The sequence below is a fragment of the Portunus trituberculatus genome, chromosome 17 (genome assembly GCF_017591435.1).
Source record: "Portunus trituberculatus isolate SZX2019 chromosome 17, ASM1759143v1, whole genome shotgun sequence".
Lineage (NCBI taxonomy): Eukaryota > Metazoa > Arthropoda > Malacostraca > Decapoda > Portunidae > Portunus > Portunus trituberculatus.
In genome coordinates this window covers 8,841,167-8,853,666 of record NC_059271.1, presented here as the reverse complement: position 1 = coordinate 8,853,666, position 12,500 = coordinate 8,841,167, and the positions used below count along the sequence as shown (strand labels likewise).

Here is a 12,500-nt window from a genome sequence, read left to right as displayed (position 1 = left end):
CAACGATGAAAATAATAATAATAGTAATAATAATGATAACAATAATAATAAAAAAGAAAAATATGATAATAATATAATAATAACAGCTATAACAAAAAAATAAGGGTGTAGAATTTCAGACTGGAGGTGGTGGTGTTGGTGGTGCTGCTGCCAAGATGAATACCCACTGAGAGGTCCTGAGGCCGTAATTTTGAGATTTTTCCTGGAATGTCGCACGCTTCTCTGCCAGGAGATTCTTTTCGTGTGGCGGGCGCTTTGCGATGGTAAGTGTCCTTTACACGGCGGGGTAAGCTTATGGAGCATCGAGAAGCTTAAATAAGTTTGATTTAGACTGAACACTAATCCCTTGCCTGCTTCCGCTTCTGATAAGCTGCAAGTTTTCCCAGGAAATTAATGTTTGTATATTTTCGTTTAATTTGAGATCACTTACTGCTGTACCATTCCTTAATAACAAGGCACTCATAAAGATGTTTTTTATACATCCATTTCTAAATATTATACTGTCCAGGATAGACAGTTGAAATATGTGGTATTTTTCCTTTTTCTCGTTACTTTTGGTGTTTTTAAATGTTGTATATATTATGACTTGTTGTGTATCGTATGTCAGTTGTATTGATATTTTTAGTCAACGATTGCTGACCAAAAAAAGAAATTGTTTTGAGTTGCAGGTCATGAGGACGTCTTCCTCTTCCGTCTCATCATTGAGAGAGAGAGAGAGAGAGAGAGAGAGAGAGAGAGAGAGAGAGAGAGAGAGAGAGAGAGAGAGAGAGAGCCAGGAGGTCTCTTGAAAAGAACGGCAGCGTTTGATCTCCCAAACCTTACTAAAACCGGTTGTATTTCAAACTCGGGATTCGTCCTAAATCTGTTGTCTGACATTACAGAAACTCGTTTATTATTGGAACAAAAATATCACCTGAGTTCAATTTAGCGAGTTGGTCATGCCGTAACGCATTTTTTTCTTTTCAGTTTTCATTTTCTTTTCTTTTTTTCCAGGCAGCTTGATATCTGTCCTGCCTTCCATTACGTTTAGCCAGGCCATCGCCCCTTTATCAAATAGTCTCAATTTCCACCACTTCGCTAAATGCTCTTCTTGATGGCTGCCACACCATCCAGTAGACACTCACCAACAGACGCTGCCTTTACTCTTCACTGGCCTTCACCCATATAATTCCTAAACGTCTGTTCTTCACCATACTTTTATTTATGCAGGTGGAGCAACTGGCTAAGGGCAACAAAAAATTAAATGAAAAGGCCCACTGGGTTGCCAATTCCCTTAAAGGTCATAAGAGTTATCCAAAATACTACTGATTTCATTCGGGTTCTCATGCACATGGTCCACAGTGATAAGGCAGCACTCATCTTAAAACCGTTAATGGACATGTAAAGACCCTAGAAAGTCACAGTGTCTTCAGGTAAAGCTATTTAAAAGTGGAAAATGTAAATCATGGAAAATTTTAAGAATATGAATTCTAATCCAGGGAGTCTCATTGTGGAGCGTCAGCTTGCTAAAGCCATCTTGGCTTGAGTTCCATTCAACTTTTCTCGACTGTTATCTATATTTCTCTTTATCTTTATAAAATGGTTTTGTTTGCTTTTAAACATTTGTATTCATGACAAAGGAAATTATTAAATGCTGCATCCAGTAAAATAATATTAGAAAGCTAAAGTGAATAAGTACTGTTCTGTAACTAAATGTTGAAAGGGTTAATATACAATACAATAACATAATTTTTTTTACACTTCAGGCTGATGGTCTCTTATAAATAGAACCATGAACTATATTCCTAAAAGTTTCTTTGTTTCTTTTCCGAACATTTTTACAGGTTTTAATGGAAACCATTGTAATTTCAGTGGGCCTTTTTCTTAATATTTTGTTTCCCTTGGCAGGTCTCTCTTTTGCTTAAAAAAAGTTTAGAAGCATATTCTCATTTTTCTTCTAATTATATCCTAACTATGGTTCTGTATCATTAACGAAAGTAAAAGACATGAAAACATGGCTCTTTCCCTTTGGTTTGAAAATAACATTTATGGGAAAACAGTGAAAAAAAATGTCATAATGTGTTGGGATCATAAACACTGCGTTCCTGTGGTTCATGATTGGATAATGATGTTGAATAGGAAAATGCTCATTGTTTGCAGGTCTTACATATCACAATGCATTAGAGCTTAATTCCTTGATGACGAAAACAAACAAATATTTCCGTACAAAGTTTTTTTAGATTCCAGGTATGTAATGAAATTAAAACGCGAATATTGGGGTATGCACAAATAGTTTATTCATGACCAAATGAATTGAAATCACAAAAAAATAACAATTCGTATAACATCAAGTACTGGCTTTCTAGAATCAGTGCCAATATAAAAATGATGGACACATTCAGACTTTTAATTCATGATAAAATGATATCAAAAGTATTAGCATATATAACAACGGTCTGATCATGTCAAAAAAAAATTATAATAATACAGCAGTGGAGCTAATTTTTTGCGATGGATACTATATTGATGCTATGCAAAATCATTCTTCTATTCCATCTTTAACTTATTGCAAATTATAATGTCACTCTTTAACGAAACTTCTGAAGTGGGTCTTTTCGTCATAGTAAATTGAACCATGATTTATTATTTTAGCCTTAGTTTAATGTTCTTGTATCCATTTACGTATACAATAATTTTTCTTATAATCATATTCTATTTCTGGGGGCTTCCAGAAATACTATTAGTATCGCCGTTACAGAAGCTCATGTCGCCCTCTAGAACTCCTATAAGGTGAATGAGACCAAGCATTCCAAACAACCATTCTTACGTAAAGTTAACTCACCAACAGTCACTTCTAGGCACTTTACGAAGACTTTCCCGTGCCCTGTTAGTAGTAGTAAATCTGCCTCCATCTTCAAAGCAGTTCCAGCAACACAACCATAAATCAAGCGAAACGACAAGCTTTCACCTCATCACCATCATCCCCTCTCTCTCTCTCTCTCTCTCTCTCTCTCTCTCTCTCTCTCGTAGGTAATGTTTAATGTGGTGTTTTAAGTAAGCACCGCACAAATGAACACCGACAACGGGCGCCAATAATCATTGTTAAGATTTCCTGTCGTTGGTTTACGAATGCGACAACTTAGGTTATTTTTAAAGATATTTGACGACATAGTATGGATGGGATGATGCTGTGATGTATTTGTATTCTGGTGGCTGAGTGGAGGTAGTGTTGGTAAGGCAATCTTTGAATGAATATATGTTGATGTAGTGATGAATATTTTGCGTGGTGATGTTGCAGTAGCCGTGTTTATCCCGTACAGCGTCAGCAGATCTGAGTGCTGGCCACATCATGGATTTTTTTTTTTGCTAAACCAGTCTTAAATGATGTGAAACAAATGAAAATGACAGTCATTCCTCCCAGAACTGACTGGAAGTGGTATTAATTGGTGCGAGATATTTTGCGCTAAGGTTAGCGACTTAGCCAAGCCTTATGTGACTAGTTTATTCGCTTCTTCGTTTCTCACCAGTCGATCCCCGAGTTGGACACATGCATAATATCGTTCCTGAGTTGAAAGAAAAACAACATGTCATGTTTTGCTGTTTGGAAGTGCTTGTGGATAAAAATAGACACGAGATATCGCGAGGGAGTGTTGCCTTTCACGGTGCAAAGATTTTCCGAGTAATATGTACTTGTTTTTCCTTATAACAAAGCGATTGGAAAATTCTTATTTATGTCATACAAAGTTTTCACTACCACAATATAACAGTTACCAAAAACAACTGAAATGGTGAGAGTAAGTAATGGAAATTAGGCTTTGTTCATATTAGCGGAGTTGAGGCGTCAGTATCTCGTTACACCTAGCTGAAGGCAGCAGAAACTGCTAGGGTTCAGAATTGTAATAAATAAATACAGGAAGGATTCATGTTAGCAGGGACGAGGAGGCAGCATGAGCAATGTCTACAGTGCATGATGGCAGTATAATGGTAGGTTTTGAGGACGCAATACCTCCGAAAACACGAGAAAGCTCGCCGACGTATCTCATACGTCTCTGACGCCCGGTTCGCTCAGAGTAGCCGACGTATCTCGTGCGTCTCTGACGCTGTACGGGTTAAGTGACGATGAAGAAGAAACCCTAAAAGGATAAAAAAAAATAATCTTGTGAAAGGACAGGTCATACTAACTAAATATTTTTTTTCTCGCTATTTTTCTTTAATTCGAAGATGATGATATCATTGCCTTCACTGAGAAAAATCAAATTTAGTTTTAATGACATTGCATCTAAAAGGTTTAGTCGTGGTGTCTTTAATTTGTAGTTAGATTTTTAAGTACGCTATTATCCTCAATGCAAAACAAAATATATAGAACACTGAATTTTTTTTTTTTAACATATATTGTCTGTGATTGTTTCAGTTCATTCATTTAGCATGTTATCTTTCAAAGAACAACTTTTCCCAAAGAGTTTCAGTTTCGTTATTGAGGATTTGTACACATGGAAGTACCTAACGGTTTTGATCATCCTATTCATTATCATATATTTTGGTATGTTGTCCCAACTGCTTCTAACAACCTCTCGTAGAGATAACTGGCGTTTTCTAGTGTGTTTTGACTCTACAAGTTATCTAACAACAGATGTGTGCCATCACTTGAAAAAAAAAACTAAGAAGAGGATAACTTATTTCTGTGGGGATAAGGTGATAGATTTTAGGCTTTCTTATTAACCACTGATGTATTATTCTGTTCTCAAAAACTGCAAGAAAAATATATTAAATTATTGTAAGTTGTTTCATCATTGGTGGTGCAAATTTTGAGTTATATTATCTATAAAATAATGGCAATACAAATGGAAAGTATAGTAACTTCAAATGGAGCCAGCTAAAAGCAATTCAAATAAAGACAATGAGAGGGTTAAGAATATGTAACCTTTTGAAAGCCCATAACATTTAAGAATCAATATGATTTGCTGTTCTGTTGGTAATGTGAGCTGAATATTGGACTATGTTAGTGATGACAGAAGAGGCTGTATGCACCTGTGTTCTCAGAAGGTTGACTTACCAAACATTGAAGAGCTCTGATCCAATTTCAAAGGTTTCCAGTCAAGTAGTTTCAACTCGCTTCATCTTACCCTTCAAATAACCCGGAAATACGATAGCTTTGGTGAACCGGTGCACAGTACTTCAGCATATTATCATTATTTAAGTAGTGATAATAGTAATAGTAGTAGTTGTAGTAGTAGCAGTAGAAGTAGTAGTAGTAGTAGTAGTAGTAGTAGTAGTAGTAGTAGTAGTAGTAGTAGTAGTAGTAAGTGATAAGTAGTAGTAGTAGTAGTAGCAGTAGTAGTGGTAGTAGTGGTAGCAGTACCAGTGACAATAGTAAAGTAACAGTGGCAGTGGTAGTAGTAGTAGTAGTAGTAGTGGTAGTGGTGGTGGTATTAGTATTGGTATTAGTGGTAGTAGCAGTGGTGGTAGTGGTGGTGGTGGTAGTAGCAGTAGTAGTAGTAGCAGCAGTGGTGGTGGTGGTTGTGATGCTATACAGCTAGTGCTGCTACCACCAGCAGCAGCAGCAGCAGCAGCAGTGGTGGTGGTGGTGGCAGTGGTGGTGGCAGCAGCAGTGACAACAGTGGTGTGGCAGCAGTGGTGGTGGTGGTGCAGCAGCAGCAGCAGCAGCAGCAGTGGTGGTGGTGGTGCAGCAGTAGTAGTGGTGGCAGCAGTGGTGGTGGTGGTGGTGATCATAATGGCAGTACCAGTGGTGGCAGTGGTGATAATATTATCATTATTATTATTATTGGTGGTAGCAGTAGCAGTGGTAGTGGTAGTGGTGGTGGTGATCATAATAGTAGTACCAATGGTAGTGGTAGTGATATTATTATTATTATTATGGTATTAGGTGGTGGTGGTGGCAGCAGCAGCAGCAGCAGTGGTGCAGCAGTGGCAGCATGCAGTGGCAGCAGCAGCAGCAGCAGCAGCAGCAGCAGTAGCAGCAGCAGCAGTGGCAGTGGTGGTGGCAGTGGTGGTGGTGGTGCAGGTGGTGGTGGTAGCAGCAGCAGTGGTGGTGTGGTGAACAGTGGTGGTACAGTGGTGACCAGTGACAATTGTGCAGCAGCAGTAGCAGCAGGTGCAGCAGCAGCAGCAGCAGCAGCAGCAGTGGCAGCAGTGGTGCAGCAGCAGCAGCAGCAGCAGCAGCAGCAGCAGCAACAGCAGCAGCAACAGCAGGTGGCAGTGGTGGTGGCACCAGAAATGGATGTAGTGGTGGTGAGCAGAGTGGATGTAGTGGTGGTGGCAGTGGTGGTGGCAGTGGAGTGAGGTTGCACTGGTGGTGTTAGTAGTGGTGCAGAGTGGAGCAGTAGCAGCAGTGGTGCTGGTGGCAGTAGTGGTGCAGTGGTGGTGAGTGGATGTAATAGGTATTAGTATTGTGTTGCTGGTAGCAGTAGCAGTAATAGTAGTAGTAGTAGTAGTAGTTGTAGTAGTAGTAACAGTAGTAGTGGTAGTGATAGTAGCAGTAGTGGTAGAAGTAGTAGAAGTAGTAGTGGCAGTAGAAGTAGTAGTAGCAGTAGAAGTGGTAGTAATTATAGGAGTAGTAGTAGTAGATGTTCTTGCTATTGTTGCTGTTGCTGTAGCACCACGAACTGGATTAATAGGAGGAAGCGGAGGAGGAAGAGGAGGAAAAGAAGGAGGAGGAGGAGGAGGAAAAAGAAGAGGAGAAAGATGATTAGTAGAGATAGTTATGATAATGATTAGTAGTGATAATTATTATAATGACTCTTCCAGATAAAGTAATACAAAAGCGAAGGTGTTAAAGTATTTTTTCCCGTGTTTCATACTTTTTATTATATCCAATTCAGTGTCATAGTCCCTTGTGCAAAGTCGAGACACATCCCTTTCTTTGGTTTGAAGATACGTAGAGAAAGCTGGGAAAAGTATCAGATCTCGCTGTTTAGATACTTACAGTATGCTTGTTTAAACTCAGCTTGCAGTTTTACTTTCCATTCGCTTGCTCAGTCACCCAACATTAAATGGGCACGGAATAGGAACAGTAGAGAAGATTAAGGGTGGCGGATAAAGGGAGTACCCACCATGCTCCATATTCGAAGTCTTTGGTATAGGTGCCATTACCTGGCCATCATCTGAGTACGGGCCGCTGTAAGTAATCCTTATTGCGGTTCTTTTCGCCAGTGTTTTCGGGTTTTAAGCACATTGCCTCCAAGAATTTACTGTCTGTAATGCGTAGTATGGTTGGCTTTCACTTTGTTTTATGGAAAAAGCATTGTTATGGTGTGCACGTGCCACAATACACCTCTTTCTTTTCTCTCCCTTTATGTTTTCTGATATTCAACCTAATCGTATTGTATGGTTGTTGTGCTGCTTTGTTCAGGGAATCTTGTTTTTTATGGTATGTAATAACGATAATTTACATGTTTCACCCATTACATAAAGAAAGAAAATGCCATGCACCACCCACGCACGCACACACACACGAACACACACACACACACACACACACACACACACACACACACACACACACACACACACACACACACACACACACACACAAGCCAGAGGACCGGGGTTCGATTCCCCGGCCGGGTGGATATATTTGAGTGTGTCTCCTTTCACGTGTAGCCCCTGTTCACCTAGCAGTGAGTAGGTACGGGATGTAATTCGAGGAGTTGTGACCTTGTTGTCCCGGTGTGTGGTGTGTGCCTGGTCTCAGGTCTATCCGAAGATAGGAAATAATGAGCTCTGAGCTCGTTCCGTAGGGTAACGTCTGGCTGTCTCGTCAGAGACTGCAGCAGATCAAACAGTGAAACACACACACACACACACATACACATACGAACACACACACACACACACACACACACACACACACACACACACACACACACACACACACACACACACACACACACACACACACACACACACAGACACGATTGGCAGGTAAAATCAAACCAAACAACTAAGTACGTGAGGCGAGCACATGATGTACTTTTTAGACCATTTATTACATGTATTTTGGCACAGGTTATGTACAAATGCACAGCAAGGAGTAATATAGCCCAATCCTGAGCAGTAGCGTCAGGACAGCCCCACACCAACCCATGACAGCCTTTGGAAGCTGATGTAGAACAAGAAAAAAAAAATATGTATCCCTAGCCACTTTAATCTTGATATGTAATTTCTTATATAACTGAATTCCGGTTAACTTTCCTTTTTTTCTTTTTCATTGTATTTCCATCATCGTTTTTTTTTATCTACACTATCAGAAATCTTAAGTAATGATTTCAGTTCAAATGTTAGTTTAAGCTTTTTTTTTTTCTTATCGTTTATCATCAATAAAAGATTATTTCCTTTTTTCATTTTTCTATAGGACAGGAAACATCCAAAACATCCAGAAACACAAAACTCACACACCTTGGACCGTCACATCAAAACTAACCAACATCAACAGGTAACCAAAACATCGTCACCTTCACACACACACACACACACACACACACACACACACACACACACACACACACACACACACACACACACACACACACACACACACAATAACGTAAGAAAGGACTGATTGATGATCACCTTAACATCAACACCTATTAGCGTAAGGCGGACAGAGCTTTTGATTAACTTCACAATATTTATATAGATCCTCACTTTTACTTATGTTTTTCTTTTATACATATAGAGTTAATCAGTTGAATCAGTTTATCCTTCGCTCTATCTCTCTCCACCATATATGTATATATCCTTTATATCTATATTTGTTCTGTAATCTATTTACACTGAAGGACGTCTTTCTGTTTCAAGAGACGATGTACAAAAGCTACTTGGCCACAAAATATATGTTAACTAGTCTGCCGTGTCTGAGGTACTGGTGCTCAAGAATAATGAATGGAAGAGGAGGACGAGGAGAAGGTCTGAGGAGGAGGGTGATGGTGGTCATGAAGAGGGAAGGCTAGATTAGTAATGGTATCTTCTCTCTTTCAACTTCTTAATCTCCTGATCCAAAAAAAGGGGAAAAGTGGAAGTATTTATTTTTAATAGTATCGCTAGAACAAGTAAACACATTCTCTCTGTCTCTCTCTCTCTCTCTCTCTCTCTCTCTCTCTCTCTCTCTCTCTCTCTCTCTCTCTCTCTCTCTCTCTCTCTCTCTCTCTCTCTCTCTGTAATTTCTTCCTCCCAACTCCTTTCTCAGTAAAAGGCTCTCAAGTAGTTCCGTCAACGTATATCTTCACCTATTTCATTATTCTTCCAGAAAAAACCCAACCCTCAAACACACACACACACACACACACGTTCAGTTTTCTCTCTCCCGGCTTATAGGACGCTCTCATTCGGGGCCTGTTGCTTGGCACTCCTCACACCAGGGATCCGCCACACGTCGAAGAACTTGCTCTCATTGCTCGAGGAAGTCAGATGGCTGATGACCCTCTGCCACGGTGCTTCGGACTTTTCTTCCTCTCCACCCGCACCTCTTCCTCCTTCGCTGCCTCCCTCTCCGCTTCCCCCAGCGCTGCCTCCTCCTCTGTCTCCCAGCCCACCTCCTATGCTCGCTCCTCCTCCTCGCCCGTTCATTGCCTCGCTTCCGCACTTTGGGTCTATTGGAGGAGCGGGCGTGGTGGATGGCTTTCCCTTCCTGATGAGCGAGAATTTGGAGGTGAGGCTGCTGGGGGGATCAGCGGGCGGGGCGGAGGGTGTTGGGGTGGCGGCGGAGGTGGCAGCGACAGAGGTAGTCATCATACTGTTCTGGTACATGTCGTTCTGAAAGATGGAGGAAGTTTAGATGAGTGTTTTCAGGGAACAAGGTACAAAAATACATAAAAGATACCGGTTTATTTTCGTCGAGTCCCGGGTTGCATTAAATATACAGTACAAAGAGGTCAAGAGAGAAAATTAGATTATTCTTGTACGTTAGAAGTATAGAAATTGATGCAGATGCTGACGATAATAATGTGTTCTTTATCTAACCTTCACACACACACACACACACACACACACACACACACACACACACACACACACACACACACACACACACACACACACAGTGGTTAGAGCGCTGGCTTCACAAGCCAGAGGACCAGGGTTCGATTCCCCGGCCGGGTGGAGATATTTGGTGTGTCTCCTTTCACGTGTAGCCCTTGTTCACCTAGCAGTGAGTAGGTACGGGATGTAAATCGAATAGTTGTGACTTTGTTGTCCCGGTGTGTGGTGTGTGCCTGGTCTCAGGTCTATCCGTAGATCGGAAATAATGAGCTCTGAGCTCGTTCCGTAGGGTAACGTCTGGCTGTCTCGTCAGAGACTGCAGCAGATCAAACAGTGAAACACACACACACACACACACACACACACACACACACACACACACACACACACTCGGCTCACAATCGAGAGGCCCGGGTTCGAGTCCCGGCGCGGCGAGGCAAATGGGCAAGCCTCTTAATGTGTGGCCCCTGTTCACCTAGCAGTAAATAGGTAAGGGATGTAACTCGAGGGGTTGTGACCTCGCTTTCCCGGTGTGTGGAGTGTGTTGTGGTCCCAGTTCTACCCGAAGATCGGTCTATGAGCTCTGAGCTCGTTCAGTAATGGGGAAGACTGGCTGGGTGACCAGCAGACGACCGAGGTGAATTACACACACCCATTACGCAAGTAGCTCAAAACCTTTACGTTATTTATCTTTAAAATTTTGTTTTAATCTTTTGTACTCTAAACTAATTTTTCCCAGTTGTCTTAATAATTGAAAGTGCTAGACAGGAAAAACAAAAATAACCTTGAAAAACACGCCAGTGACAGAGAGAGAGAGAGAGAGAGAGAGAGAGAGAGAGAGAGAGCGTGCGTTTGGCCCTTAATCCTTAAAGATGAATGGAATACTAGTACACTTTTTGCAGCAATAAAGATTATGGGTCAATCCTCTCTCTCTCGGCCCCCATTGGTGTATTTCTCTGTACAGAAACTACTCTATGATATTTGTTACTTTTCAGAATTGATTTTTATAAAGGGATAGAGTGGTGTCCAAATAAATAGAATAGAGAATGGTGTCAAAAAATAGTTCGTTTTTTTAGTGAGAAGCTGTAGTCTGAGAAAATTGTTTCGTTTCCTTTTTTTATTTCATCGATTTGTATTTTTTGTTTTTTTTATAATAAGCGTATGTAACGTACTGCTCAACTTTCATTGACTTTCTAGTGTTCAATGATAGTTTAGACACACACACACACACACACACACACACACACACACACACACACACACACACACACACACACACACACACACACACACACACGCTCGTTCCGTAATGGGGAAGACTGGCTGGGTGACCAGCAGACGACCGTGGTGAATTACACACACACACACACACACACACACACACACACACACACACACACACACACACACACACACACACCACGTAGTGTAGTGGTTAGCACTCTCGATTCACAATCGAGAGGCCCGGGTTCGAGTCCCGGTGCGGCGAGGCAGAGCAGTAAATAGGTACGGGATGTAACTCGAGGGGTTGTGGCCTCGGTTTCCCGGTGTGTGTTGTGTGTTTATGTGGTCTCAGTCCTACCCGAAGATCGGTCTATGAGCTCTGAGCTCGCTCCGTAATGGGGAAGACTGGCAGGGTGACCAATAGGCGGCCGAGGTGAGGTGAATTACACACACACACACACACACACACACACACACACACACACACACACACACACACACACACACACACACACACACACACACACACACACGCGGATAATAGAAAGTGGTTTTCATTAAGGTTGGTTTGAACTTGCTTTTGTGCTTAAAAAGAAGCAAGTAACTTAAAAGAAGATGTATGCAGCAACAACAACAACAACAACAACAACAACATGAACAAGAAAAAAAAAAAAAAATAAAAGAAACGAAGAAGAAGTTAAACCAAAGACGACTACCGAAACCAAAAACTAAAAAAAAAAAAGCAAATAGAAACAAAAAACAAGAAAAAAAGCAGACAACAGCTGACAGAACTAGAACCAGAATAAAACAAGAAAAAGATAACAATAAAACAGCCAACACACCTTAATTAACACTCTTACCTGCTGAAGGTGAGCAAAGCCACGGTACCGGCCCATAGAGTCGTAAATCGTATGTTGAACCACACCATTCACACCCATCGCGTCCCCTGCGTCCCTCCCGTTACCTGTGAAGGGGTAGGACGAAGTTACGAGGTGCGGAGGGAGTATGGAGTGGACAGGAGGGGAGCGACGGAGTGGATTAACTGTGTCGAGTAGAGGGAGACGAGGGGATAAAGACCCGCGTTTATTGCTACGGAGGTGTAGAATGAGAGAGAGAGAGAGAGAGAGAGAGAGAGAGAGAGAGAGAGAGAGAGAGAGAGAGAGACGTCTGAGATGTAGAGATCATGGTTATAAATGTCATAGTTATATCAATATTCTATTCAAAGTATACATGTCAATAGCAGATGCTTCCTCTTTTAAAATTCGTTTATTGGATAATATGATAGAGAGAGAGAGAGAGAG

The 12,500-nt window shown here is 41.3% G+C and overlaps 1 protein-coding gene across 6 annotated transcripts in view; it reads right to left on the bottom strand.

Moving 5' to 3' along the window:
• LOC123505000 (nephrin-like) overlaps positions 1 to 12,500 on the bottom strand; it is a 357,608-nt gene that overhangs the window by 1,885 nt on the left and 343,223 nt on the right. For 5 of the 6 annotated variants that reach the window (XM_045256005.1, XM_045256006.1, XM_045256003.1 and 2 more), the window contains exons 17-18: positions 12,060 to 12,163; positions 7,941 to 9,750 (exon numbers count right to left, since the gene is read on the bottom strand). In XM_045256005.1, the coding sequence (XP_045111940.1) occupies positions 9,307 to 9,750; positions 12,060 to 12,163 (548 nt within the window). In that variant the 3' untranslated portion in view covers positions 7,941 to 9,306. Of the gene's footprint in view, positions 1 to 7,940; positions 9,751 to 12,059; positions 12,164 to 12,500 lie in introns of those variants that run through there. The other variant, XM_045256004.1, reaches the window with a different exon arrangement.